We start from the raw sequence: 27821 nt of genomic DNA, 5'->3' as shown, positions 1-27821 counted from the left end.
AAAATTACAGGTATATTATACACTGAATTCTAGAATGATGATGTAGTGAGTCGAACGATATATACAAGTGCTAACCCCTAGCACTTGTAAATGTGACCTTTTTTGGAAATATGGTCTTTGCCAATGCAACCAAGTTAAGATGAGGTCATACTAGATTCGCGTAAATCCTAAATCCAGAGGACACAAAGAGATATACAGAAGGCAAAAGGTCATGTGACAAGAGAGGTAGAGACTAAAGCAATGTAGCTACAAACCAAAGAATGTCAAGAATTGCAGGCAGCCACCGGAAGCCAGAAAGAGGTGAGGAAGGATTCTTCTCAGAGGGAGCATGGCTCTGCTAACACTTGATTTTGGACTTCTAGCCTCCAGAACTGTGACAGAATAAACTCTGCTTTTATAGCACGATTAGGAAATTTAAAAAGATGGTCACATCTGAGCTAGCCAGGCAAATAAAAGTTATTAAAAGTATTCCAAGAAATATGGTGTCTTAGTGAAACCGAAAGACTGGCAACACCCAACATTTTTTAAAAATTTAAGCTTTGGCCAAGCGTCCTGGCCCATGCCTGTAATTCTAGCACCCTGGGAGGCCAAGGCGGGAGGATCGCTTTAGGGCAGGAGTTCAAGACCAGCCTCAGCAAGAGCGAGACCCTGTCTCTACTAAAAATAGAAAGAAATTAGCCGGGTGTGGTGGTGTGTATTCCCAGCTACCTGAGAGACTCAGGCAGGAGGATCACTTGAGCCCGGGAGTTTGAAGTTGCTGTGAGCTAGGCTGATGACACAGCAATCTAGCCCAAGCAACAGAGCAAGACTCTGTCTCAAAAAACAAACAAAAAAAAATTTAGGCTTTAATGGCATTGAAAAGTAGTGCTTTTGAATAGGATAAACTATAGGCTACAATCTTAACCATCTACCACTAATTTGCTCTTTGAAAATAGACAATCCATTTGACTTCTGAACATGTCAGTTTCCTTTTATACAAAGTGAGATTTAACATACTAATCTGCCTGCAAGAATGCAAAGAAAATTAATGACATTATGCTGAGTCCTTTTGACGATGGTAAATAGGATAACTATATATACAGGTGCACATGCTTAAAGAAATTGATAGATGGATGGATATTTTACAGACAGGTAAAGTTTGAATAGAGACTGAGAGTTATAAAACTTCCTGACAGTACAAAGAATAATTATATCTTGTCTTTGTCTCATCTAGAGACCAAAGCATAATCAACTATCCCAAAAATAAACTTTATCTGAATATTAAAATCACTCAAATCGTGAAAAGAAAAGTAAATATAAAATAGCAGCATTCCTGAGAAAATATTTTTGTGCTCTGATTAAGAAATGAAAATTACTAATACAAAACAACAATCTGTCTAATTAGTATTTTCCTAAATTAGCAAGAACATTTAACCTCTTCAATAAGCTTTTATGTGGACAGAATGTTTCATACTACTATAATTATCCCTTAAAAGTAGCAAAACAAAAGAAAAGGAAATACCCAGCAAGTGAAACAAAGCTAATAGAATTACTGAGTTATTTTTATACTTATAATCTTAAACTGGTGAAGATAAAATATAATAGATAATACTATTGTTTACACTAAGCCCAGAGAGTATACTTTAGACCAGCATTCTCAACCCTGGTTGCACATTATTAGAAAGATGTGCAGGAGATTTAAACACAAATGCTGATGCCCAGGGCCCTCCTAGCGGCAGGGCTGTCCCCTATGGCAGCACACAGGGTTTGTTCTGCACCATACAGCAGGCACCATTGAAACAACGCAATGCAATCTGTAGGATGCAAGAATAAAAACTAAGTGAGTACAAACCATTAAAGATGGTTAGTGAAACATTAAATCAAAATCAATTAATCATTTCTTAGATAAGAAGCACCAAACTTCAGCTCTGTGGGCACAAGGGTTGCTTTTATTGAGCAACCACTGATTAAACAGCATCATGAGCATGCTCTGGGAGATTGCCTTCTATTTCTTCATTATGTAATAGCATCCTATTATTTATTTAGTGTTTTATAGTAAATATAGTATTTTAAGGCTGGATGTATTTTATGACATTAAGGAATTAAGGAATTACTTGGGGTTTTATCAGAGTGATAATGGTATTACAGCTACATTTTATTTTTAAAGACATTTTAGCAATACACAATGCAATATGTACAGCTACAAATAGAACGTCAGCAGTTTGCTTCAATATCATCTAGGGTGGGAAAGAACTAGGTAGAGTTTATTTATTTATTTATTTATTTATTTATTTATTTATTTATTTATTTATTTTTGAGACAGAGTCTCACTTTGTTGCCCGGGCTAGAGTGAGTGCTGTGGCATCAGCCTAGCTCACAGCAACCTCAGACTCCTGGGCTTAAGCGATCCTACTGCCTCAGCCTCCCGAGTAGCTGGGACTACAGGCATGAGCCACCATGCCCGGCTAATTTTTTTCTATATATATTTTTAGTTGGCCAGATAATTTCTTTCTATTTTTAGTAGAGATGGGGTCTCACTCTTGCTCAGGCTGGTCTCGAACTCCTGACCTCGAGCAATCCACCCGCCTCGACCTCCCAGAGTGCTAGGATTACAGGCGTGAGCCACCGCGCCCGGCCTAGGTAGAGTTTAGATAGAACAAGAGTGGCCATTTATTTATACTTGTTAAAGGGTAAATAGTTTCATTATCTGTTCCCTCTATTTTGTATATAATTAAAATTTTCCATAATGCGTTCACTCATTCAGATCAAAAATAGGAAATACATTGTCCCTACAATAAGCAAGTTATCTTGACCAGAATAGAGAATATACTTATGATAGACAGAACTATTCCAAGGAAAGGACCAGGTGGTCATGCTTCAACCATATGAATAAGAATTTATTTGTTGGAAAATAATTGTCAGTCACTGAAATCTTTTGATAACTGAATCAAGGTGATGCCTAAAATGTGTGTGTGGGGGGGGGATAGCTGAAACAAAGGAAACTAGGAAGTGCCTTTTATATTACATCAAATGTAAAACAGGCAAATTCATTGTATCCAAAAAGTATTCATTCCAAGGCCATTAGTTTAGCTGGATGGTACAATTATGCCACTAATAATCATTGATGCCTTAACAAGAATTAGGTAAAACTGATACCATTTCCAATAAATAATATAACAGTAAAGTTTTAAATGATGTGGAAGGAGTGTGGTAAATAACTAAGATATAATGGAGAAGAGTTACGAGGACATCCTTCTAAGGTATGGTTGAAAATGTTCAAAAGAGCTAAAAGGCCTAGCAATACAACCTGAAAAAAACAGTGATTTACTATCTCTACAAAGTAGACCATGTAAATTGGCATCAACATGTAGGACCTCCCCATATTATAAACCGTTATTGTTCCTCCACTGTTCTCCTCTTTCATCAAAATCTTTACAGTTCCAATCCTCGGTTTAACAGTTTACAGGAAATTCATGTCTAATGAAGCCATTTTTTCCCCATTGCATTTGTATTCCCCAAACTAGAGTTTTTCTGCCAGTGAACTAGCAAATAGAACAGTTTTCTGCATATTGCCACTGTATCATTGAAAAAGAAAAGTCTCAGTATTCTACCATCTAGATTCCATTTGCCACTTTATTTTTTTCTATTTGTCACTTTAAATGTTGTCTGATGTGCTTTTAAATTCATTACAGCTATGTGTTCTGCCACTTGAAAAAAAATCCAAAAGTAAAAACCACTAAAATAGCCATCTTCTCCACTATTCTAACAGGTAATTATATAACAAACAACAAGTATTCTACTAAAGTAAAACATAATATTCATGTAAACATTTAAAATAGTATTAAGCAGCTATTATACTATATGCAGGGAGGGCTCTGCAATGTGTAGAACCAGAAGGAAAGAAGAAAAAAATAGAAAGTAGAACCTTGTAAAGCAATTGCTAAATAATAAATCTTAAGTGCTAGAAAATGAACTATCATTGTTTTTCTACATATCTCTTATCTGTATATGAACACAACTGGAATACTGCACACAGAAAAAAGTACATCATAAATTTTATTGATATTTCTTAGTATCATAATTATTTATTCATTCATGCAACAAATATTTACTGAACACTAAGAATTAGACCCTGGGAATAGTGGTGAAAAAGACAAAGCCTCTGCCCTCAGGGAACTTAGAAATAATAAAATATTTCCTGGGCAAATCTGTGATGATCTTTGCTTATAAAAGTTCAAGAAAAGGGCAATACTAAATATCACGAGACACCAAAATAACACTAAAGTATACTTTGGATATTTGCTCCTAAATTTCAGTTGCTCAAGAATCCATGAGTTAATTATCTCTTACTTTATCTATAACTTTTTCTCTTTTTCCACTCATACACTCACAGACTAACCACTCCTTTACTGTCACTAATACTATACAAGAATAGAATAGGCAATATTGCTTTGCCACGACAAAACTTAAAACATTATTGATAGCTATCCCAAACTGTTTGCTACTTAGTGAGCTGCTCTGGTAAAATACTTGAAGTAAAAGGTGAAAGAAATGAATGAAAAGAGAATTTAGAGAGATCTGGGAGGCGGAGTAGGGTCGTAAGGAGTTAGAGGTGTTTATCTCAGGTTAGCTCTTTTATAAGAAAGAATTAAAAACAGTATCCAAAAAAAGGTGGTGGTCAAATGAGCAGGTTGGGTATCACCCCCTACAACAAGCTGGTCAAACATATTTCTCCAACTCTCGTACAGTATATTTTACCTTCAGTCTCAATTAGCAAAAAAAAAAAAAAAAAAAAAATGTGTTGAGAGATTTTTGAAAGAAATAAAAAGGAAAGTCTATTTCTACAGGAAAAAAATACAAAGCTAAATTACATAAGATCTCATCAAAAATTTTATCTATTAATAATGCTTTCAACATACTTATAATAAGTTTTAAGGACATATGCAAGCTAAGTAATCTGCACTAATGAGATGGCCAGTGACACAACTGACCCAAAATGGCCAATTTCTATTCTATTCACAATTTCGATTGTGAAAAAGAAAAACTTTTATTATGTTTACTAAAATTCATATCAATTTTAAGAATATATATTAGAATATTTATTTCCATTTATCTAATACTTTTGGCAGTTATGATGTTCAGCTGCTGTTCTTTTATTAAAATTAATGTAAGAAATATCATCATGTGCAGACAGTCATATAATTCTTTTCCTTGGGGCTTAAACAAAGAAATGATGCTATATATATGAAATAACTTCTTTGTGTTAGAAAGTTAGTCATTCTATCACAGGTGAAATGCAACAGGCATCATGAAACCTTCAGATCCATGAGACAACTATACATGCACTATCATCCTTAAAAGTTCTTTAGTTTTTACTAAGTAAGAGTGCAAATCTATCTCCTTCCTTTCTACCTTTTTCATACATAGAATTCTTTCAAGACACTTTCAAATCAAGTACCTAGTAGCAAAGTGTCTTATAAAATAGGAGGTCTTATATAAATGTTAGCTGAAGAAAATGAATCAATAGTGAAATATCCTTAATTCACTTTTCTAATTACAGAAACATAAACATGGCCACTATTTTAATTCATTATTACTACCCATATAATATTTAATTGATTGCTACTATTTACCTATAATTCAAAATTGATGCCCAACCTGAAATAATATGTTAAAGAGAGAACAAAAAATCTACAAATAATATTCCCTCTACCATTTCTTCCCACTCTATCACTATAAATCTCAAACCAACTATCAACTGAAACACAAATACAGCAATTCATTATGGTTTGGGGCCACTCTTTAAACACTGTTTTATTTAAAGTATTAGTTCAGTATCATCTCTCCTACTCAGATTTTAAAATACATAAACCAAAGGCTAGAGACTAAATAAATTAAAAAAAAATACAAAATCTCAGAGCAAATCAGTCACTTAGTAGAACAGCACAAATTCTAAGTAAAACTGCTCAAACTTTACAATAATTTCACTTCCTGGTTTACAAAATATTCTTGAAAGATGATCTCACTTGATCCTCACAATATATCTTGAGGATAAAAAGGAAGAACATTATATTTATTTTCAGCATGTTCCAGATGAAAATACAGAATTGGAGCGATTTGTCCTTTTATAGGTGAGGAGCTGAATTGACCTTTGAATTCAGCTACTCTAACTTTCAATCCAGTGTTCTTTCCTAGTACCTCTGACCTACAAGAGAACATCAAAACCCTAGGAACATTGAAGGAATTCATACTGTGTAGGCTAATATTTGTAAGTGAGGCTTAGTATCCACGTACCTAATTTGTGGTTTGGAGTTGTAAACAAATATATATCCAGTCAGTGAGACAGAATAGGTGAAAGAACAATTAATAGTCCACGTCTACGAAAAATAGCAGTTATTATTGGTTAGATGTGTTTATCAGCTAAAATGAAAAAATTGCATGACAAATTAAAAAGTAAAACAAAAATATAGGTAAATGTTGATGAGTACAAGCTGAATATTCAAAATTACAAATGTGGAAATACTGATTCACATGGCACCATGTCATTACACTCTATTGGAAGAAGACTTCAGGTGACTCATATAGATAAATCCAGAGAGAAGGGATTTCCCCACCACTACCCTCTACATTTTAAAATGTAAAACAAAAGTACTAAACAAAACCAGGTTGCAACATATTAGTTCAGAGATTTCCTACTATTTTTCTAAAATATAAGACCTATCAAGTTTGTTAACTATTCATGCCCATCTAAAGCCTAAATTCTTTAATAACAAAGGATTACTTTTTTCTGTAATATAAAACATGTGATAATAGAATGTAAATATCCTGAATTCTCCAAGTTTTGACATAACATCTGAAGTGTTTATCATCAAAAATCATAATATCCAGTAGAAATCCTAGAATATAATAGCTGAGAAGCATTGATAATGCAAATTCCTTAATTTCTGGAGCTAGAGAAGGCTCAAAGATGCAATAACAAAAAAGAAACCCCTATTCATCAAAACTTTCTTTTTCAATAATTCTAACAGGCTAGTACTCACCACAACTCCTCTCAGATTTAGACATCTAATTGGGAACTTCATTTTTAATACCAGTTAATACATGTAAAACATATGCATGCTGAACATATTAAAGAATAGAAGTTTTCTGGGAGCTTTTTTCCATGGAAAAAATAAAGAAAACTCAACAGTGTTCAAGTAGATCACTACCATCTGCCACATTTTATCTAAAATAAAACTGATTGAAAAAAGGCAAATATTAAGATCATGTTTCCAAAAGCCTGAATGTTTTTCAGGTAGTTCAATTCCAAAATTGCCACTGTTTCTACTTCTTGTGTGTATAGGTATCTTTGTGTGTCTTCTTTTCTCTACTCCCAGTTCTAAACACCAAAATCAGAAAAAGAGAATGGTTACTTATGTAAGCTCTACTCATATATTAAACACTATTTAAATTTCAAAGTAAGTAAGACTTCAATTCTTAACCTCTGCTTCTCTTATTTTTTAAAAATGTACTGCAAATAAAATATGAATGCCATTAAATATCTTTGAAGATTTGGGAAAAAATAACAATACTGCTATTAAAATGATTGCATAGTCCTACCTATCACTCTTTATTCCCACCAATTACAATGGAATAGTAAATCAAGGATTCCTAAACCTTGTAGTAATAACACTGAGCTATTGCTTGGTTTCCTGAAAGCAATCCTCTTACAAAATGGCATGAAAATGTTTTTCAATAAAAGTGAGTTAATTTTGTTCTAGGTTCTAAAAAGTTAAAAACTCCCTTTGAGAAAATTGAGGACACTCAGCAATGTTATAAAATGAAGGCTAAGAATCATTACATATGAATGAGAAACTCCATAATACAACTTCTACATACACACATACACACACACACACACTATACATACATGCATTGAATTATAGTGGATTTTATGAAAAAATGTTTCATTATATTTAAGTTTATGACAGAGGAAAAAACAATGACAAAAATGAATTCACATTCTTAGCTACTTTCATTTTCTAAAAATCTTGGAAACCACCAAAACAGTTTATATACAAATAAATATCTGTGTAATACTGGATACACAGAGAAATTACAGGCTAAAGTCCCCCACGCCCACAGTTTAGATCTATTATACTACTGTAGTGAGAGGCAGATTACCAAGTAATTGGGGGATTTTCCTAGAAACATACTAGTATATGACTGTTCTAAAAATGCCAACTCAAGTGAACCTTGTCCAAATGGTATCAAAAACAAATAAACAAAAAAACCCCAACTATATCAAAAAGAAGAAATTCAGTTCCTAAGGCATACTGCCTTATTCACCTTTTTATCTTCTGTACCTGGTATATAGTGTTCATCAAATGTATGCCTGCTATTCCAGACTACTGAGGAAGAAATGGGCCTTTCTGAACTATATACCACGTAGAGTGGCAAACACAAGCTTTACTCATTCATTTTCACTTTGGGATCTAGCATAATATATAAACTACACAGATGTACTTTATACTTGACCTTTTTTGGAGGGAAAGAGGATGGTTAAGTTTGAGAAGTTAATACCAAATAATGAATCACTTACTGGTTGTGTGTTTATTTATATATACAGTTATGCATTCACACCACGATGAAATTGCCTGCTGACGCATTTCTCAGATGCATGTGTGCCACGATGAAATCGCCTAATGATGCATTTCTCAGATGCGTGAACGTCATAGAGTGTACTTACACAAACCTAGATGGTATAGCCTACTACACAGCTAGGCTATATGGTATAGCCTATTGCTTCTAGGCTATAAATCTGTACAGCATGTTACTGTACTGGACATTGTAAAGACATGCCATTATAACCCTACAGGACTACCATCATATATGCAGTCCATCATTGACTGAAATGCCATTATGTGGCACATGACTGTACATATATATACACATAAAATTTTATTTAAATGGGAGAAAAGAGCAAGTATTACATTACATTCTTAAGGTTTTACTACATTTAAGTATATGGAGTAACTTACAATGCTTCCAAAGAAACTCAGAGTCAATGCAATGAGTAAATACGAATGATTTACTACTAACATTATCTATTTTCTAAAATAATTATAATCACTAAAGTAGTTTAATTGTGACCTCTGTGATTCTGACAAATTAATTTATAACCTAAATTCTTTTCTCATAGACAGGGCAAGAGTAATTTCAGTTCAGCTCCTAGACAAATTTCATAACTAGTGGAAAGCAAAAAACACAGATTTCATTCATATTGCTAGTTCCTTTCCTACTTTCCATTACTACTATCACTGGTCTCATTCAGAATCCATCTCTTCATTAGCTGTTTAGAATCCAATGACTGTCTCTAATCTCATCAATGGTCTCCATTCTATCATCCTAGCCAGTTTTCTTTACCTTACTCTCATGTTTGACTAGGGTACTCATCATGGTTTTGCCTGCAAAACATCATTTCCCCTTCCGTAAATACCATCAATATAATTTTCCTTTTGCTCTCCTGAATTCAGTTGCTATGGTTTGGATGGGATTGACTCCACTTCCTGATTCCAAAGTGGTGATGTAACCCAGGCCTGGCCAATCATGATATCATTAATAGATGCCTTTTGCCACAGTAACAAGTTCAAAGGCCACATAATACAAAAAATTCCACACAGGCAATCTTGGGACATTTGTTAGAACTACTGAAAAGATATTTAACCTGGTGGAACATAAGCTTAGCTCTGCGAGCGATCCATATGGAGAGAGCCGGCTCCAGCATTCAGCCAAAACAGAGGAAAGCAGAAGCAGGAGACCTAAGGGCATGCCTAAATCACTGGACCTAGCTTTGCCCACGGGTTAACCACCCCAGGACTTTCAGTTATATGACCTGATACATTTTCTGCTATATTTACATTATTTTGAATTGGGTTTCTATTACATGCAACTAAAAGAGTCCTGAGTAATAGAGCCTTCAATAATATAGCCTTCAAAGAACACCCATTACCTAAATTAAAAGCTCCCCAAATTCTTAATCTTAGAATTCGAGAATGTACATGAACCAGACAAAATCTACCTATCATCCCAACCTGATCTCGTACAACTCCTCCTAGTTTAGAATATGTTCATACTAAATCAAGCTTTTAAAGTGTCCAAACATTTCCCTATTTTTCCTGTGAACCTTTGTCCACAACACTTTTTTCTCCTACAGTGCTCTTCCATTTCATCTCCATCTATGAAAATCTGTAGTATCCTCTTAGGTCTATCTCAGAATTTGCTGAACAAGAATTAAACTCTTTCCTCTGTACTTCTTTAGTGAGTACCGTAATCACTCTAGTACTGATTATTCTGTGTGAGTTCTGTGGTAACATCATGAGTATATGGTGTACATGTCCTGCATCTCGTGTCCTGTAGAGTCAGAGAGCTAACATGAGGGTTAAACACCTTCTCTTTGAAAAAGCAAATAATCATGAAATGCTGAGGCTGGAATAAGAAATCTGAACAAATAAGAAGTCACATTTGAGAGACTCCAAAGATAGAAGGTCTGTTAGAATTATTCCCCGAAAGTCTCTAACTCTAAAAATAAAAGTTAAATATAAAATTGTTTTTTAAAAATTCAAGGAGATGAACAAAAAAGACTAGGAAAAAAAATCTCTCAGTTAAATGAAGCAGTGGCTGATAACAAAGTTGAATGAGAGACAGGACAAATCTGTCCTTTATGTTAGAATTCCTTAAATCTTGATTTTGATTTTAATTCTTTGTTCATGACATCACAGAACTCAGGGATAGATGAAATAATAAAGATTAAAAAAAAAGTTAAAGATAAAAAAAAAAAATAAGACTCTAAGGTTAAAAAGTGATTTTTTTCAGGCCAAACAATTAATTAATGGCAGAGCTGGGATTATTACCCAGGATGGCTGTTTCCCCTACTATGTTGTTTCTTTCAAACACAAGTGATTATTATTCTTTCTGTAAACTCTTTAGATATACATACAATTACAAATATTTTATTTTATTGAAGATTCATTTTTGGGCAGATTCTAAGCCAGAGGCTACAAATACAAGAGCCTAAATGGGCCAGCTAAGTAACATAAATATGAGAAGCAGGTTGGTATAAAACAGTGGTAACTAGTGGTGTTTGTGACCAAAAGGAAGAATGTCTATCAGTCTAAAAGCACTAATAGTAAAAAAAAGTTTAAATAATTGCAGTGGCCAAGTAAACTACCTCTTTGTGCCAAATTCTAATCTCTCCTTTATTCTGATAGTTTCTGTACCACAAATTTTAAAAAACCACTGTTCGTGGATGGCCACTGCCAAAACTAAAAAGCCTTCAAATACAATCACAGGAAATTTTACACAATTTCACAGGCATATTATAGACTCTATAAAGTTTCCTGAACTAAGAAACATTTTTTTTCTAGAAACACTTTTATATGAGGGAAATTCCAGAATATTATGTTTTCTTTTATCAAAATTTACATAATAGATGATGGCTGCTTTCATACTCTGATTAATATAACCCATAAAAATAAGTGAATAAATGTGTATGGAATTCTTTAGTTTAATGCAGTAAAACTGAGTAACACAAACCCTTAAATGTCTCTAAGTAGTTTCTATATGGATTTCTCTAGACACAGGATACAGGTAGTACTCACAGCAGAAAAAAATAAGCAAATTAGCAAAGCCAATGGCAACCATATTTTGCCTGCATTTTCAAACTCAAATCATTCTTCAACTGTATTTACTAAGGAGCTACTATATGCTAGGCAGCATACTTGGTACTGGGGGTAAAATGGTAGACAAAACAGACATGGCCTCTGTCATCATGAAGCTTAGAATAAAAACAAGCAAACAAGCAAAATAATTACAAGTTATATAAAATGTTATTACAGAGGGAGAAAAACAAAGGGTGTTGAAATAGAGGTCTTATTTTAGATAGGGAGCTCAGGAAAAGCCTCTCTGAGAAAGTGAAATTTTAGCAGAGTCTTGAAGGATGGAAAAGAGAAAGCAATGAAGAACAAGGCATGTGGGGTAGGGACTTGAGTAAGTGCTGTCAGCAAAGAGACCAGCAAGTAGTAACAGGACCTGAGGCTGGAAAAGAGCTTCATATTTCAAGGTGAGAAAACAAGGCCAATGCTGCTGCAGCACATTAACGAGATGATGGGACGAGAGATGAGGTTGTATAGGCGGGCAGGGCCCAGATCCAGTGGACCAGAGCAAATCCTTGTGTGTACTGTGGATTTTTACATATGCAATGGGATGTCACTGATGGTTTTCCATCAGGGATTACTGAATAATGGCTACGAGTATCAGCAAGTGGATACAGGCACTAAGCTTTCTTTCAATCAACAAAGGTTCCCTAAGTGATTACTGTGTGCTAGCACGGTATGTCCACGTTTGTAAAGTCTGGCTTTATATCAGCAGTGCTAGCACAGGCACTGGTCTTAATATGAAAGCTCTTAATAAATGCTGATGAAGGAAAAGAATAATGGAAAGAAACAAGCTTAGAAAAGCACCAAAAGTTGACTAGCGGTGGTGGAGAGGGGGGGTTGATCAAATCATCACACCCTCCCCATGCTCTCTCAACCACATATATTCACTCGCAGTTTCTCCTAAAGAAGGGCAGTGTTACATTTCTATTATCAATATGAGATGATGAACAAAGAAAAATATAGGAGAGACTTCATAGGGAAAAATTCACTAAAATATAAAATTACGTTCTTTAGAATGATAAAAGGATGAAATGGACATGTATGCTCCTTTGGGAGCAGTAGGTCTGACGCAGCTCCTGCCCTGCCCTTGGCAGTTATCTTTGTGGGCTGGTAGCTCAGGAAACGAGCAGATGCATCATGTGATACACACCAGGGCCTGAACAACAAAGGAGTGTAAACAAGGGAAAGATGGACAAGAATTAGTCATCTAATGGACACGACAGTGTGCCCAAAGAAGGGTAACAGGCCAAATCTGACCCCAGGGAGTATGAAAGCATGAAAGCTTCCTTAAGAAAGGGTAAGGGAAGGAAAGGGCCACAGAGTCTTTGCATCATAGCTTTGGAGGTCCCAAATATAGCCAATCAGAGACTGATACTTGTGCATCAGGTACCAGTGGCAAAAGTAAACATATTTTCATTGACTAAGACCTTAATAAAAGCAGAAAATATTTCTCACATAAATACAAATTAATATTGGAGATGGAAGTAAAATTAAAATACCTTTCATTTTCTAAATGTGTGTTTTTCCATGCTTGGAGACTAACCATGATGAAGACAGCCTCAACACCTAAAAACCAGATTAAAAATGCACTAAAATAAGACTCAAAGATTCAATTGTTGGCCGGGCGCGGTGGCTCACGCCTGTAATCCTAGCACTCTGGGAGGTCGAGGCGGGAGGATTGCTCCAGGTCAGGAGTTTGAGACCAGCCTGAGCAAGAGTGAGACCCCATCTCTACTAAAAATAGAAATAAATTATCTGGCCAACTAAAACTATATATAGAAAAAATTAGCTGGGCATGGTGGCGCATGCCTGTAGTCCCAGCTACTCGGGAGGCTGAGGCAGTAGGATCGCTTAAGCCCAGGAGTTTGAGGTTGCTGTGAGCTACGCTGATGCCACGGCACTCTAGCCCCAGCAACAGAGTGAGGCTCTGTCTCAAAAAAAAAAAAAGATTCAATTGTTATGTCAAAAACAACCATGTTACTTATAAAAGCAAAATTATGAAGTGCCTTATACTACAAAGTTCTTTTATACAGTAGCATATTTTGCATCCATTTGGGGATGGGTTTCTTCCTTTTTTTTTTTTCCTTTTCCATTCCATTCATTAAAAATAACAATTTTTCTCCCCTCTGTAAAAGTGTAATAAACATTCAGTTTGTCTTTTAAAATATACTTGTCAAATTTCAAAGGGTAAATATACGAGACATTTACCCTAGAGGTCTTTACGGTGCAGAGTCTGTTAGAAATAATGTCTTGTATCCATATGAACCATTACCCAGGGGGCTGTATAGAACCTTACGTGTGATATTTTATATTATTTTTTAAAATAAACTAGAAGGGGTATTAAAACCGTACACTTGAAGTTGCACTGTAGTACTTAACTCTTTGGAAGCAGTGGCTTCACAGTACATGCCACTAACCAATCAGAAACTTCTGAATTAGCAACTCGTAGTGAGAATAAACTAGGAACTCCAATAACAAGAACACTTTTTTTTCCTCCTACTGGACTAGTTTACTCTTGAGAGCACTGACAAAGGAATACAAAAAAAAAAAAATGGAAAAGATGAAGCCTATAAACCATCCTTTAGGGACCAAGATAACAGGTTTAGTTTTGCTATGAAGAATGCATGTTTGTCTGTGCACACATGTGTGCATATATATGTGTATATGACAGACAGAGACAAAGAGAGACAGAGAGAGAGGCTGACTGAATGGCTAGTTATTTGCTTTGCAGAATTATCCTATTTCTGTAGTGTTGTGGTCAGCTACATCTTCAACATAAAGTCCAGATGGCTAAATTGGAACAATGCTGTCAATCAGAGGAGACTTCACTGAAATGAAATATTATAGAGGAAGCACTAAGGGCCATACAAATCTAGATGGCTACTGTGTGTGCTGGCTAGGCGGGATAGTAAGATGGTTCAAAAACAAACCAAAAGAAAATTCCACAATGAGGCAGTATAGGAGAGGGAAGCTGATTGGCTGAGTAAGTGTTGGGGAAGATTTTGGCCAATTCTCATAGATGGAACAGTCACATATTGGTGAGATTATGGGATACTACATTGTACCTAATGAAAAAATTATTTATATAGTGTCAGAACATCTTCCAAACCCCAAGAAGCATGCACGTAACACCTAATGATATAATGCTAGTGAGCTGAGCAATGGAATGCTGCCTCTAGCCAAGTTCATAAACCAAGTAGAAATTATACCAGGCTGAGGATAATTTGGGAGTGGCAGGTATGGCGCATCACAAATAGAGAATGTTATTTGTGTATTCATGAGTCCACCCTATGAAAAGAAAGCATCTAGGTAGTCCTTATTAGTCTTTAAGGAAAAGCTTCAAAAGAGGAAAATTCAAATGACACGTAATTTCAAAGTCTGAAAATGAGAGATTACAGATTCACAGACATAGAGATGTGCCTGGTTTCTAGCCTTCAGCATCCAACAAGATTCAAGAACTGTAATACTTCTCCAGACAGGGAGAAGCACCACACCCACTTCTAACAGTAAAAACCTAGTAATTTTTTTTGATCAAAAGAGGTACTTAGGCTTAATTTAATTAATTGATTTATCTTGCTTCAGCTGGAGTTAAGGCAGCATAGCGGTTAAGAGGATGAGCTTAGAAAGAACAAACAGCATCTGGCCTTTGCAGGTGGCCTGACGTGAACTCAAATGTCATATCCTCCACTAACTAGCCATGTAACCCATTGCAAGTCACTTGATTCTTGAAGCCTCGGTTTTCTCCTCTGTAAAACCACGATAATAATGTCTAGCATCCAGGATTACAGAATGCCTACCACATGGTAAGTGTTCACCATGTTAGCTATTAGTATTATTTAATCCCTTTAAATCTTGTTCTGGTTACTATAGAGATACAAAATGACTGCCCTATGTAAGCCTAACAATATTTCACCTACCTACACATTCTTAAGTCATCATTTACTTTTATACTCCCAACTATCATGCACACTAATAAAAAAGTGTTTTTGTGATTAAAACAGTATAAATTGTTCAGAAAGGTATATTTCAATACAAGGGTATTTTAAGAGTAAAGCAGTATTGAATTATTCAGAAAGATACTTTTAAGAGGAGGCAAAAATTCAAAACAAGATATAATTGCCAAGCAAAGTAATGTTTAAATTATTCATTTACAAGTGGGAATAGTTTGAGAAACCACCCCACCTTTATTAATTTACCTATACCCACTAGTTTATTCATACTTGTATTCAAGAGGGCTAGCTACAAACAACAGACATACCTAGGTAATTCACATCATCTAAAAATGTTCATTTTTCCAAAGAAAGTTACATTCAATATTTCACAGGGAATAGTTCACTTAAGGGGGAAAAAAAATCATGCTTGCCATGACAGAGAATCTGCTAAGTGAAAGACCTCACTCATGGTATCATTAAAGAACAAGGCAAATCATAACCGAAGTATGAACAATCATTTAATTTCACTTTATGCATTACTTGACCTGATTGAAATTTCATTCAATTTACTTTCTAAACAACTATTAGCTTTCCTTGCAATTCCCTGTACGTTAAAAAAAAAGGTTGGGGGTGTGGGTAAGGTATCATAATGATAATCAACACTTACTAACAGGTAAAATTTGTATCACTAAAAGAAACAGAAAATCTAAAACAGTATCCACTCATTCTCATGTAACACAAGTTTGAAAAGAGACAGGTGGCAGCAAAACAATCCTGCACAAGGACCCTGAGTCTGTCTTTTAGCGGGTAGTTAGCTAATAAATCAAAATACCTAATGATTACAGGTCCATTTAGATTTTCAATTTCATTTTGAGTGAGGTTTTGTAAGTTATGTTTTTCTAAGAAATGATTCATTCTGCCTAATTTTTCCAATGTATTAATATAAAAGAATTCAGAACATTTCCCATTTTTATTGTTATGTGCTATTTCTGCAGTTATACTCTATTTTTTGTTCCAAAAATTATTTGTGCCATTTAAAAAAAATCAGTCATATCTCTGGTTTATTTATTTTATTATTTCAAAATAACTACTTGTAGTTGGTTCATCTCCATTATATATTTGCTTTCAATTTCATTATTTTCTATTCTTTTCCTTATTGTTTCTTCCCCATTACTACCTCTAGATCCAACTAACAGGGGCCTTATCCTGGGCCACAACCTTTGGAGGAAGGGGATGTCCCAAACAAAAAAATAATAAATACTAAAAGTAGATTTATTAAAAATGCTCTGGGTATGTCTGTCATTCTGGATGCAACCTACATTGTGATACACAGTATTTTCCTTATGATTCAGTTCTATTTTTTAATATGCATATGATTCTTCTTTGACCCGTGAGTTATTTAGAATTATATTTTTAAAGGTCCTGACATACTGGGTTTTTAGGAATCTTTGTTGACTTCTCTCCTGCACATATTTCAGAATAATTTCTCTTCTGCACAGACTTCAGAATGATCTCATCTGTATGTTTTTAATATCTCTTCTAGTTTACTTTTAAGAATAAAATAAAATATCATTTGTGGGGGACTGCTCCCAGCCTGCTGCACGCATGGCAGAGCAGCTACTCCCTTAGGCGATGAGCTGCAGATACCAGCAGTAGGAAGCTGGTCGGGGCACAAGGGAAGGTCCAAGGAATACAGGCAGGGCACTCACAGCCTCTGCTACTCTTCCCCAGGCAACTGTTTTTATTCATTTCCAGTGTACGCTTCCACTATTTCGTACTTACACCTCTCTTTCTTTATACCAAAGATGGCACATAATAACACTGTCCTATTTCTTACTTTTTGTCACTTAACATGTCTTGAAGAGCCTTCCATAAGAGTACACAGAAAACTTCCTCCTTCGAGTTAGAGCTGTACAGTATTTCATTTCAAGAGTGTACCAATTTATTGAACCATCCCCTTTATGAAAAGGCGACCACAGCTTCAAAGTAAGCTTACCACTCTGATTTCTAGTGCCTTCTTCATTTTTGGAGCCCCTACATCTTTCTCTTACTTTCCTCAACTATAGGCTTAAAAAGAAATTAGTTATATTTTACGAAGCATTTCTAGATGTTTTATAAATAAAGGGGTTTTCCGGTGTCTTGGTAGCTACATTGTGCAAAACAGAAGTCTAATCCAGGCTCTTTGCACCCTTCTGTTTATGGCAATCCAGGTGTTTTGTCCTCATACTTGTACCTCATGGTTACAGATGTCAAAGATATCTGTGATATCAGATATCACAACCACAACTACAGTCAAATGCAGGAAAGGGGAGGTGTCTTTCTACTTTTATAAGTAAAATAAAAACCCAAACCATTTTGCTGGAAGAACCTGCAGAAACCATCCACTTAACTCTAGTGTGCCACAATGTGGGGACTGACCAACCCTAGCTGCAAGGAAAGTTGGGGAATTTGGCAAAGGAGAATGGGATCATCATGACTGACTTAAGTCAATGTAGCTTCATTCCCAGGGGCTGGGCACTTAGCCGTCCCAAAGAAAACTGATTCTGTTAACAAGGAAGAAGGGCTGTTAAGTGGGCAATGATCAGTATCTGCCACAATACCTCAGATGAAACAGAAAAGGTAATTGTAAGCATCTGAGGGTGAAAAAATGATTTTAAATAACAGTGATCCTTTCAGTTCAGTAAAGATATTGCAGAAAGAAAAATGAAGGAAATATCCTTGATGCCTAGTCTAAGGTACATTATAAAAAAGTAGAAATGCTTCATCCCGAGACAAATGACTCATACGTTTCAGAACACAAAATTTAAGGCCCTCCCTCAGGCCCCATATACAGAAACTTTTTTTCTGAATCTAGTGAAGTTTCCAGAAGGCAAACCTTTAATATAACCTAAGCATTATCATTGTTATCTACTACTTTTGAGAAAAATAACTTGTTGAGCTTTTGTAATCCAAAATAAAACTGAACAGCTCTAATGGGAATCATGATGTATTCTTTTAGTTGTCAAGACAAAGAAGACTCAAACTGAGGCTAGGAGCAGTGGCTCATGCCTGTAATCCTAACACTCCGGGAGGCCAAGGTGGGGAGATTGGTTGAGCTCAGGAATTCGAGACCAGCCTGAGCAAGAGCGAGACCCCATCTCTACTAAAAATAGTAAAATTAGCTGGGCAACGTGGCATATGCCTGTAGTCCCAGCTCCTTGGGAGGCTGAGGCAGGAGGATCATTTGAGCCCAGGAGTTTGAGGTTGCAGTGAGCTATGATGACACCACTGCACTCTACCTGGGTGACAGAGCAAGTCTGTCTCAAAAAAAAAAAAAAAAAAAAAAAAAAGACTCAAACTGATTAATTAGACTGAAGAATTTATTCTATCATCACCTAAATGCACATTTGGGAATGACACCAATTGGATATCAGCCTGAGGTGGGCGGTGGGGGGAGGGGATGGGTGTATGCCTACATGATGAGTGCGTTGCGCACCGTCTGGGGAATGGTCACGCTTGAAGGTGCTGACTTGGGGAGATGGGGGGTAGGGGGAGGCGATGGGGGGTGGGGGGAGGAGATGGGGGGGGACAGGGGTATGACTACATGATGAGTGCGATGCCCACTGTCTGGGGAATGGACACACTTGAAGCTCTGACTCGGGGGGATGGGAGGTACATGAGCAACGTATGTAACCTGAACTTCTGTACCCCCATAATAAGCTGAAATTAAAAAAAAATAATAATAAAATATTTTTCAGATAATAAGCTGAAAACAATAACAAGTGCATATGCTGAGAAAAGCAGCATATGTACCTACTTCCAAGGTCTTTCTCATCAGACACATTCCTACTTGTTCAGTGCATTTTGCATAGTAGGTAATATTGCTGCTTAATCGTTTTACCTGTACAAATTTTGATGATTTCATTTGTCAAATATACAAACAGAATAAGTAACTGGAAAGAAAAAACTTTTCATATCTTTAAAAGTTTCCTCCACAGAGATCAGATTTACTTGGTATAACAAAAGGTTATTCTTGCAATTCAATCTAGAGTTGAATGAGCACATTTTTTAACTTAGGACCTAAGTTTTCAAGTTGCTATTTTTCAAAAAATACTCAAAAAAGTTATATATACATATATAAATTTAGTAGCAGATAAGTTATTCTTGGTCAAATATAACTGTAAATGAAACTGGTTGTGTGTCTCTGGGCGAAGTTGTATTAGATTAATACAGTGAACTGCAGATATTAAATGGCTGACTGAAAGATGACAGATACCACTGTTAGGCACTGGAGGTTATGGGTATCAGAGAGCAAAACTTTACATCACAATCTTTCAGAAATTCGCCTCTCAAATAAGACTGCTTCAAAGAGAACAGTGACACCTATCCTCAAATGCTTCGGGCTTCAAAGGGAGCGGGAAGCCATACGCACAGACGTGTTCGCATGCTATCCAAATACGTATTAATATATCTATGATAGAATAATGTAATTCTGAAAAACCATATAATCAAAATGAAACCAAACAATAGATAATAGAAATGGCTCATGTTAATGTTCAAATAACTGTAGAAATTTATTATATTGAATGATACTGTTAAATGAAAATGTGCCATAAAGTCAACTGGATTACTTGACCTTAAGTAATATAATACAATTGGTGCTGCAAAAACACAATTAAATGAGATGTGAAAGCAACTATAAACTGTCAGATTTTAACACGGCAGTAGTCTTATCATTGCCTTTACAAGTTTTATATTCGAATTTCTCATATTATTAGTGAATCAACAATATTCACATAGTGATGTCAGAATGTAAAACATTAAATTATGTAATGAAGAATATACTTTAGATTCAAAAAATAAAAAATTCTCAATATGCATTAAAATAGCATTTTACCCTTTAAAAATCCCAAGTAATGTGACTTGAGTATACCCTGCTATTCTATCTGACAATCTGAATTCTCAGAGGTGATGTATAGTTTTCATACACAAAATGAGTTGTTCTCTGAATCCCCCAAATTACTACTAAGAACAGCAACATACATTTAAATCACAAGCTGCTGTCTTTCTTGCAGTTGGTCTACTTTAGAAGCAGAAGATGAGTACAGCCGCTGGAGTCAAAGTGGACACACCTCAGCTTGCAACTTGGCCTTCCCCTAGGAACCTGTCTGCTCTAACTCCATTCACTATTAGCTTGACACTCCTCACTCCTGCCTAAACCAACACAGTCCAACACACACAGGGGCCCAGAATGGCAAGAACATCAGACATGCAAACCACGATAGGTAATCTTCCACTATTTAACAATCGGTAGAACACATGGGAATACAAGAATAAGAAGGAAGAGATATTCAAGGGGATTCCATTCTACCTGTTCCCTCCCTAAAAAATGTAATCAGTATTTCTCCTCCATCTTTTCAGCGTGTCTCTCATAGGTCTCCCTCTTTCTCACTTCCTAGCAAATCAGAACTCAGAATTGAGTTTTGTGCCCCCCAAATCTACTTATCCTTCAAGAATAAGTCAAAGATTACCAACTCTATAATGCCACCTCCAGTTTGTCGCAGTTCAGATCAACTTTTCCATCTTTCATACTCTCATTGCATTTGCATGTTTATCTCCACCTCAATAGACTTTAAAGCCTTGGGCGTATCACCTTTTTAACCTGACAACTGATATAGAGCAGACACAATAAACTAAACCAAAACAGTATACTCAATAAAAAAGGCATTGGAGGTTATGAAACCCCCCCCCCAAAAAAAAAAACCAACAACAATGTGCCCAACTCCCATCTCAGGCTGAAAATTGTTACCCACATCCACACACTTGCACATAATAAAAATCACAAGACAAATGAGAAAAGACATACAGGTTCTAAATGAAGCCACTTTTCTACTGACCAGGTGTCCTTAGAGTGTGAGTATACTCTGCTGTTCTCTGTCTCTAAAGGAATATCTACCATAGTCACAATAACCAATTCCGCAGTTGGAGAAATTCTCAAAGAGGCTCACAGAGAAGCAACATCCAGATAACAAGTACATTAAAGGCAAACTGAAATGCATCCAGAGCTTTAATTACCTGTAATGCTCACTGATGGGAATGTTCTGAGAGAAGTATAAAGCCGATGTCCGTGCTCGCCAATGCCATTTCTTTGCAGGAAGGGTATAAAGGACACAGTCTTCTAACTCTTCTTGGAGCAGATCCACCAGCTGTTTATGGGAGCCTCCATAGAATGCTTCAATGATGAGAATACTCATTGGCTCGTCAAAACCTTCAGATTCTAGATAACAACCAAAAAACTTTATATTTTTTCCAATTTATACATATATAAAATTTTTTAATAAAAATAAGTTTAGGCCAGGTACAGTGGCTCACACCTATAATACTAGCTAGCACCAGGCAGGAGGATCGCTTGAAGCCAGGAGTTTGAGACTAGCCCGGACAACAGTGAGACCTCTTCTCAACAAAAAATTTTTAAAAAATTAGCTGGGCGTGGCAGCATGTGCCTATAGGCACAGTTACTTGGGAGGCTGAGACAAGAGGATTGCTGGAGACCGGGAGTTTGAGGCTGCAATGAGCTACGATGACACCACTGCACTCTAGCCTGGGCAAGAGTAAGAGACCCTGTCTCACCAAAAAAAAAAAAAAAAAAGAAAAAACAGTTTAAATTGTATGCTCAGAAAGAAAATACATATCATATAAAGTCATGTTTTACTTTTTAAAATAGGCTTATCTCACTTTTTAAAAAAGTATATAACACTTAAAGTTTATAGTTTTGTAATCAATATTATTATATCATTTGTGCTAAGGAGAAATAAAGGTGTCTTTATTTTTCTGGTTTTCCTCACACCCTAAGATTATCTCCATGATGACTCTTAGTTTTTTCTCTTACATCAGGAAGCTTCAAGCCCTCTCTTGCTGTGATCACTCACTTCCTGGTTTGTTCAGCTGTGAGCTTAACTCAGTAAACTCAGAACCTGCTTGATCTAGAGCCTTAGTCTTGGGCAGTCACTGAACTCATCTTCTAATGAAGACTTTCACTTCAAGAGCCCTTGAATTGTAAGGCCCTTTCCCATTCAGAAATTCTCTGATTCTGTAACTCATATTAATCCATCTTTAAATTCATCAGCTAAAACTCCCTCTATGAATATATATTTAAAATAAGGTACATTCATTGCCAAATCTCAATTTTCTAGTGTTAAAAACTTCAGGATACAATCTGTTGAGACAGTGCACATACCTTTATCACTTCCCCACATTTGTCAATATCCCACCCCCAAAGGAGCACCAAGAAAGTAGGGTAAAGCAAGGTCTTTACAACCTTTCTTTAAACAAGCAATCCATTAAGAGGGATAATGTAGGAATAATGGGGTTATTAAGACATGGTAAAATTTCATCATCAAGAATTGGCCATCAAGGAATTTTTCATTTTAATAATACGATTTTTTTAATGTGCTCAGTGAAATAAAAATACATGTATGAATATAAAAAATTTCATATACATTTCAATTTATATGCTATTTCCTGTAAGACATAAGAGAGAAACATCATTCTGTGCGTAAATGCTTTATTATTTAAAAAATATTCCAGATGTGTGAATTTTCCTTTCTTACTTAACACCACTCATTAAACAGCATATTGATTTTCTTAATAATGTTGTTCCACAAAAGTATTAGTCTCAATGACTCAATGATACTCTTCACTAATAAAACTAATAACCATGTTGAAAGCAATGCCTACTTAAATTGTATATCAAAGCAAAAAAAAAAAAAAAAAGCTTATTTCTTGATGTCCAAATCTTCCAATGAGAAGGAGAATTTGTGAGATGAGAAATATATTTCACTTATATGCAAAAAGCCATGTTCCTCAAGTGGAAAAGGCATGAATCCTAGGATCAAGGAGATATAAGTTCATACCTCAGCTCTGTCACTTCCTAGCTGTATAACTTGGGTCAAGTTATCTAACTTTGTACAATTCAGTCTCATCTTCTCCAAAATGGAGACATTACTAACCTCAGAACTGTGTTGTAAAGATAAAATTAGATAATGCATGTGAAGCACAGAAGCTTATAAACAGTAATAAGCCCCTCTTATTATTGGTATAAATGAATCTATTTAAGGAGAAAGAATATCTTCAAACCTTCCAGCATTTTAAATCCAGTAATTTTCAATCATGGCCCCCTATCCACCAGGGATAGGTGGGAAAGGTGGATGGACATACAGGATATACACATGCATGTGAAATACAGTAGGTGTTACCCGTTCCTCATCAGCAGCTTGCATTTTAAATATGAATTTGAGAGCCCAGTAGCTTTTCTGGGTAAAAGGTAAACTCAGAGACTGAGCTCAATCTTTTAAGGCCTGCTGGAGACTTCTGTTCTCAAATGCAGTGTTCAGTGAGTTAACAAACACTCTCCAAATTCAACAAAGTGATAGCCATGAATACTTCAAACGATTGAAACTTCTAGAAAGTAATTGAGAGAACAATAAAAGGCCATTTTGAAAATTATATCAAAAGTTTCAAGAAAGAATACAAGCAGTTTTAACATTAACTTGCTTACTAGATCACATCAGAGATAGATATCTACTATCTTGCTTTATTTCCTCTGACCTACTCACGCTAAAGTGTATATGCCCTGTATATACTTAAAAGGTCTCTAAAAGGTTCTTGTAGGCTGCATGCGATGGCTCATGTCTATAATCCTAGCACTTTGGGAAGCTGAGGCAGGAGGATTGCTTTAGGCCAGGAGTTTGAGAGCAGTCTGGGCACGATATCAAGACCCTGTCCCTACATAAAATAGAACAATTAGCAGGCGTAGTGGTCAGGACCTCTAGTCCCAGCTATTTGGGAGGCTGAGGCAGGAGGATCGCTTGAACCCTGGAGTTTGAGGTTGCAGTAAGTTATGATAAAGCCACTGTACTCTAGTCTGGACAACAGAGTGAGACTCTATCTCCAAAAAAATAAACCAACAAAAGGGCTCTTATAAAAATGATGTGAGATATTTCCTCAAGTAATGAAATGTGACATAAACCACTCTAAAGAATATTTCACTCATCAAACCTCAAAGAAAGCAACATCAATATTAGAAAAAAAATTGCTTTCTGATTCTTCATTACTCTGCCCTTTTGCATGATTAACCTAAAGTATGTATCATGTCATATATTTTACAGATGTTTCTTATGGGTCTGAATCATGAGTTATCTGTAAACCATCAGCCACTGTGGAGGCAGTGTATGTAGGTGCTGCTATAGATTCCAGACACTCAGCAAGCAGAACTGAACTACCAAGCACGTGGGAGGTTGAAAAATAGAAAAGGGGAAAAAAAGATTATAGCTATAGTAGATTTCCACCCCTTTAATAGCTCTGTAAGAAGAATGAAATGTACAGGTTTGAATTAGCGTTTACTTGAGCATTTTTCTGGTGGCCAATGGGTGTGTCTGCATTTTGGGTATTTTTCTACGGAGAGTAACTATGTCCTACCATCTCTGAAAACTATACTTAGTGGCTTTGATTCATGGAAATTTGTTCTGCTTGTTTTGTGGAGACAGACATATCCTGGCAGTTCCCCACTTACTTCTATTGCAACTTTTATGGCAAGAAGAAAATGTAATCTTCCCTGTAGTCTTCTTGAAGCACGACCTGGAAGAAAGATGATTCCCATTAGATGTAAGCAAAAGGAGGGATTTTTAAATATAAGATTCAAACCAAATGTCATTACAACACATTAAAGAATGGTTCAAATACTCTCTCTGTGCTTGAGTTTTGTTTTAGAAAACACTGCTTGAAACAAATAAGCATGAGGTTGAAAAAAAAAACCCACTTTGCTGTTATGATGGAATTTGCTAAAATATAAAGGGAGTACACTATTTGCCCATTTTAGCAATAGTCAGAGAAAACTGCAGATGCTCACCCTGGTCAGATGCTCACAAGCACAGAGAGTGAATATAGGCCTTTTTTTTTTTTTTGAGACAGAGTCTTACTCTGTTGCTCAGGCTAGAGTGCTGTGGCATCAGCCTAACTCACAGCAACCTCAAACTCTTGGGCTCAAGTGATCCTCCTGCCTCAGCCCCCCGGCATTTTTGCACCACTAGCAATGGTTAGTAAGGAATGAGTGCTTAGAAGCAGCAATAACAGGGCCTCAACATTTGCTAATTCCAACACTAGGACAGGGTCTCCTTAGGGCAGAAGGCTGTGGTCAGGTGTCTACCAAAAGATGGCAAAGAGCCAAATGTCCTATATAGGTGCCTGAGTTTATGAATCTGTTAAAGCATCATCATAAGTACCACCAGAGAACCTAAATCCTCAAACATTTAAACTGAGTAAGTATATCAGAATTAGGGGTATGGCATTTTTAAAGGAAGAAACAACTAAAAAACTTATATTGGGGAATAATACCAAAGAGAAAGCCCATGTCCTTTCTGAATGACACTTAAAATGATACTTACTATATGACATTAAGAGCAGGCCGGGCACAGTGGCTCATACCTTTAATCCCAACACTTTGGGAGGCTGAGATGAGAGGATCACTTGAAGCCAGGGGTTTGAGACCAACCTGGGCAACACAGCAAGACCTTGTCTCTACAAAAATTTTTTTAAAAATTACCTGGGTGTGGTGGCACATGCCTGTAGTCCCAGCTACTCGGGAGGCTGAGGCAGGTGAATCACTTGAGCCCAGGAGTTCCCGGCTGCAGTGAGCTATGCCTGTGCCATTCCACTCCAGCCTGGATAACAGAGCGAGACCTTGTCTCTTAAAAAGAAAGAAAAGAAAAAGAGTAAAGGGCCATTTCGTTCTTGCTCCTTAAAAGAGCATATAAAATATTTCAGATCAATCTTTACCAATTTTAAGTTTTTCTGATTAAACAAGTAAGCTTCAGTTAAAGAAAAACTCACTTCTTCAGCACCTTTCATTCCCCAGTGACACCAGATAAATGAGAATCTACTATGGTATTAAAGCTTTATGAAAGTTTAACTCATTATCAATACTATGATTTAATGGTACATGGTTAAATGTTAAACATTACATTTGGCAATATAAAATGAGTCAAAGTGATAGCTGTGACATAGAAATTTTATACCACTTCAAATTCTATTTAAGATCACCAGAGTTCAAAATGATCTATTTAAGAATTATCTGCCTTTCCAAAAATTTATATTTGTAATTGAAAGAGGCTACAAAGTGAAAAATCACAATAGTATTTCATACAAACATTTTGACCAAAATGAGAAAATGCCATTAGCGTCATCTCAATTAAAAACTAATAATGCATTAATGAAATCAAAGAGAACAAAAGTAGCCTGAAACCAATGCTGTGAATATTTTTAAATTTTTATTAAAAGTTATTGCCATTGTACCTGCATTTATTTTAGGCTTGACCCAATTTCTTTATTCCCTGAGCCATGATCGTTTTCAAGGTGAACTACATTTTTGTCTACCTCCTCTAGCAGTTACATCTGCTGTGTGGTAGTTGAAATTTTTCTTAATAGTAAAGATATAAAAACCTTGTAATATGTCATTGATTTACTGAAAAAGATGTGCTAAGTTTAAATATACCATGTCAATTTTAAAAAAAAATAAACTTAGTCACACTGGAAATCCATGATTACCCCTCCATATATGATGTCAACTCAGGTACCTGCAATATTCAAATAATTTTCCAGCCAAACACCCAGTAATAATTTTAAATCAGAGGAATTGTTGTATTAATATATTCCACAGACACCTTACTGTTATTAGTTGTAGGAAGGTACAGTTTCAGTGATGATGCTTTTAACGGGTTTAATCCCACACACATGAGAAATTGATTCCACAGGCTAATCCACACATGGCTTGATGCCTTAAAACTTCAATCGATTGTTGAAAATATATTTTCTAATTACCAAAATACAACGTTTGCAAACTTAAGCTTGTTAAAGCAAAAAACAGTAAGCTTCAACAGTAAATGGCTTAAGTTGGAGAAAGTAAAATTTTGAGAAGTTCTCAATAGGTCACCAGAAGTTTACCTGGTTATTTTCTTACTGACCCTTTCTCCCCATTCCCTTCAGCACCTCCACCCACTAACACACCCAGGTTCTATTTAAAAAGCAACCAATAACCCAGCAGAGTAAAATAGGGCAGTACTGAGAAAAGTTAGTATTACCTTCCAGCCCACTCACTTATTTTAATGATTCATCATGGAAACCCCAGTTGTTAAAATATACCTGAAATCTCATTAAATAGTAAAAAATAAGCATGAAAAGG

General features: G+C 35.8%; 1 protein-coding gene and 1 long non-coding RNA gene across 2 annotated transcripts in view; both read right to left on the bottom strand.

The window, feature by feature from the left end:
• GTDC1 (glycosyltransferase like domain containing 1) overlaps positions 1 to 26213 on the bottom strand; it is a 246997-nt gene extending 220784 nt beyond the window's left edge. The window contains 3 exon segments of the mRNA XM_045559431.1: positions 21662 to 21863; positions 25158 to 25222; positions 26187 to 26213. Of these exon segments, the coding sequence (XP_045415387.1) occupies positions 21662 to 21840 (179 nt within the window). The 5' untranslated portion in view covers positions 21841 to 21863; positions 25158 to 25222; positions 26187 to 26213.
• Positions 26214 to 26292: 79 nt separating this feature from the next.
• Positions 26293 to 27821, bottom strand: part of LOC123643740 — an 87201-nt gene continuing 85672 nt past the window's right edge. Inside the window, exon 4 of the long non-coding RNA XR_006736913.1 lies at positions 26293 to 26330. This is a non-coding gene — a long non-coding RNA (uncharacterized LOC123643740). The remainder of the gene's footprint in view (positions 26331 to 27821) is intronic.

Source organism: Lemur catta, chromosome 8 (genome assembly GCF_020740605.2).
Source record: "Lemur catta isolate mLemCat1 chromosome 8, mLemCat1.pri, whole genome shotgun sequence".
NCBI classification, from domain to species: Eukaryota; Metazoa; Chordata; class Mammalia; order Primates; family Lemuridae; genus Lemur; species Lemur catta.
The sequence above is the reverse complement of the archived record's forward strand: the minus strand, read 5'-3'. Positions and strand labels throughout refer to the sequence as shown.